At 41.9% G+C, this 3,435-nt stretch overlaps 1 protein-coding gene across 1 annotated transcript; it reads left to right on the top strand.

Moving 5' to 3' along the window:
• The first annotated feature begins 1,032 nt into the window (after positions 1 to 1,032).
• On the top strand, positions 1,033 to 3,220 carry LOC143562841 (arginine decarboxylase-like). Its single transcript, XM_077050534.1, has one exon. The coding sequence runs from the start codon at positions 1,033 to 1,035 to the stop codon at positions 3,076 to 3,078; it is 2,046 nt and encodes a 681-aa protein (XP_076906649.1). The 3' UTR covers positions 3,079 to 3,220.
• The last annotated feature ends 215 nt before the right edge of the window (positions 3,221 to 3,435 follow it).

The following is a 3,435-nucleotide window of genomic DNA, read 5'->3' as shown; positions in this document are numbered from 1 at the left end:
CCAGTCCTCACCATCGACGTCACAATTAGTTTTCCGGCCACCATTACAATGGTGACCAACTCCAGCCTACACCACCACCATCATCATCTTCGACTAGTACCTATTATTATATTTAGATCTTCGACGAGGACGACTTCCAATCAATCGGCAATAACTCTGGCTGCATCATTTGATCGATTCCAATTCCTTCAAGCTGGTTTTTCCAAGACTCGACACTAATTCATGGCTAACTGAACCATTCAAGCAACTGTAAACCCAAATTAAAATTTTGTTTATGTGTTGTCGTAACTGAATTACGAGACTAAACCGATTTGTTATCCGTGGGCTTGTGTTAACCAAACCATAACTTGGATTGCATGCCTTATTATTATTACCAAACTCGTTTTCCTGGTGATGGAGAGAGAGAGATTTTGATTTTATATATATATATATATGTATGTATATTAAGTTTTTTAATTTATCTTTTATTTTAGGTAAAATAAAAGTACAATACTTTCAAAGCTAAAGATAAAGAAGCACGAATGTAATTTTAGGTAAAGACAAAAGACATTTTTTATTTATAGAAATTACAATACTTTCAAAGCTTTAAACGTGATATTCTACACTCATGTCTGTTCAAAAAAATGTATATTTGTACCACCTGCAACAAAATGTGTACTCTCTCCTTTCAGAATTTGTTCCCATAGCATCATAGTTAAAGTGCTTCTGCTGATAAACTTGTATAGTACGCTTAACTGCTTTTGTGTCTGGTAAGGAGAATATAATCCTTGTACTGCTCAATATAAAGCGCCATCAAGTCTCATGCAGTTCTCACCCATTTCACATTCTTCGTAAGTTTTAATTGGTTTCGTTTGGAGTTTGTGATTTTGAATGGTGGAATTAGTGTTTGGGTGGTCAACTGAAATCTTAGATTGTTTAAATTTTTTGATGGCTTCATCTGAAGTTTAGGAGCTTTGTTCAATCACGACCATCAAATTATATAATCTTCTCTTGTTCTTCGGTTGTTACGTCATTATCATCACCAGGGAAGAGATGCCGGCCCTCGCGTGTTGCGTTAACGCCCCGCCTTCGTCTCTTCCCGTCACGGAGCCATTTCCCGGCGTCGTTAGAAACCGATGGTCTCCGGCTCACTCCGCGGGTGTGTACCGCATAAATGGATGGGGCACGCCTTACTTTTACGTCAATTCCTCCGGCAACGTGGCCATTTGTCCGCATGGAACCTCAACCATGGACCATCAGGAGATTGATCTCCTCAAAGTTGTGAAAAAGGTTTCGGATTTGAAATCAGACGGGGGACTCAATTTACCGCTTCCGGTAATCATCCGGTTCCCTGACGTTCTCAAAAACCGCCTCGAATCGATCCAAATCGCGTTTAATACCGCGATAGAGGCTCAAAACTATGGCTCTAGTTATCAAGGTGTTTATCCTGTGAAATGTAATCAGGACCGGTTTGTCGTGGAGGACATTGTTAGATTCGGATTACCGTTCGGTTTCGGGTTGGAAGCTGGATCGAAACCGGAGCTGTTGTTAGCTATGGCCTGCCTATGCAAAGGAAGCTCTGAAGCTTTGTTGATTTGTAATGGCTTCAAAGATGAAGAATACATCTCCCTTGCCATCATGGCTCGTAAACTTTCCTTGAATACGGTAATCGTACTCGAACAGGAGGAAGAACTGGATTCTGTCTTTAACATGAGCCGAAAACTCGGTGTTCTTCCTGTTGTTGGTGTTCGGGCGAAGCTCCGTACCAAACATTCGGGCCATTTCGGATCAACTTCGGGCCAAAATGGTAAATTCGGCCTTACAACGACGCAAATTCTTCGCGTCGTGAAAAAACTCAAAAATTTTGGTATGTTGGATTGCCTTCAGCTTCTGCACTTCCATATCGGATCTCAGATCCCGTCCACCACATTACTGGTGGACGTGGTCGCAGAGGCGGCGCAGATTTACACTGAACTGCTCCGCCTTGGCGCTTCAATGAAAGTCATCGATATAGGCGGTGGCCTTGGGATTGACTACAATGGTTCAAAATCATCCGATTCGGATTTCTCGGTTAGTTACACTCTTGACGAGTATGCTGCTGCGGTTGTTCACACGATTAAACATGTTTGCGATACAAAATCCGTTAAACATCCAATAATATGCAGCGAGAGCGGTCGCGCCATCGTCTCTCACCATTCTGTGCTTATATTCGAAGGCGTTTCATCCAGTAAATCTTCTGCGCGTTCCGATTACTATGACCCATCTTCGTTTGATGTTCAGAAGTTCGTCGAGCGCCTTCCGGAGGACGCACATTATGATTATCATAATTTATCTCTATCAGCTACCAAAGGTGATCATGAATCCTGTTTGGTATATGCAAATCAATTGAAACAGAGATGTGCTGAGAGTTTCAAATCCGGAACATTGGATATGGAACAGTTAGCTGGAGTAGACGGGCTATGCGATCTGGTATCGAAAACAATCGACAGTGCGGACTCAGTTACAACTTATAACATCAATCTGTCTGTTTTCACTTCAATTCCTGATTACTGGGGAATCGGGCAGTTGTTCCCGATAATGCCAATTCACCGTCTGCAAGAACGCCCAACGGTGAATGGAGTTTTATCCGATTTAACTTGCGATAGCGATGGAAAGGTTAACAGATTCATAGGTGGAGGGGCAGCCTTGCCGTTACATGAACCGGAAGGTGAAACCGGGTTTAAATATTATCTAGGGATGTTTTTGGGCGGGGCATATGAGGAGGCGCTTGGTGGGGTTCATAATCTGTTTGGCGCACCTAGTACTGTTTGGGTGTGCCAAACTGACGGACCTCACGGGTTTGCAATCACCCGAGCCGTCCCTGGGCAGTCGTGCAGTGACGTGCTTCGGGTGATGCGGTATGAGCCAGAAGTGATGTTCGATACGCTTAAGGATAGGATTGAAGAGTGTCATGTTGATGAAGATGTTGGTTTGATGGCTGGCGGGATCGCTGAGTGTTTTAATAATATGCCTTATTTGACTAGTGGAACTCAGATGAGCGATTATTATATTCCTGATGAGGATGATGACGAAGATCGGTGGTCGTTTGTATCTGCCTGAAAACAGAAAGAATAATAAGGTTTTATATTTTCTTGTCTCTCTTTTCTGTTGGGAACAATGAACAAAGACATAAATGGGGTAGGTTAGTTATCCTTTGGTAAATTTGTGATTGTGTTCGGTTGGGGTTCATCTTGTAGCCGAATGGTGTAATCAATCCTCTACCGTAATTGATAATAACAATAATAATAATAATAATAATAATTAAATTTAGTGCCACTTATTCTTTACTTCTGCATATATTTTTGATAATTGAAGTATTGAATTTGTCACACTATCAGTAGGTGTATTTAATGTGCGGCTTTAAACCAAAACGGGGTCGAATTGTGTATTTGGTTTTAAGATTGGGTTTAGCGATTC

This window comes from Bidens hawaiensis, unplaced genomic scaffold (genome assembly GCF_021521415.1).
Source record: "Bidens hawaiensis isolate Kalapana, Puna unplaced genomic scaffold, B.hawaiensis_p1.1 tig00021179_1, whole genome shotgun sequence".
NCBI lineage: Eukaryota > Viridiplantae > Streptophyta > Magnoliopsida > Asterales > Asteraceae > Bidens > Bidens hawaiensis.
Note: the sequence above shows the minus strand (reverse complement) of the source record. Positions and strands in the feature narration are given on the sequence as shown.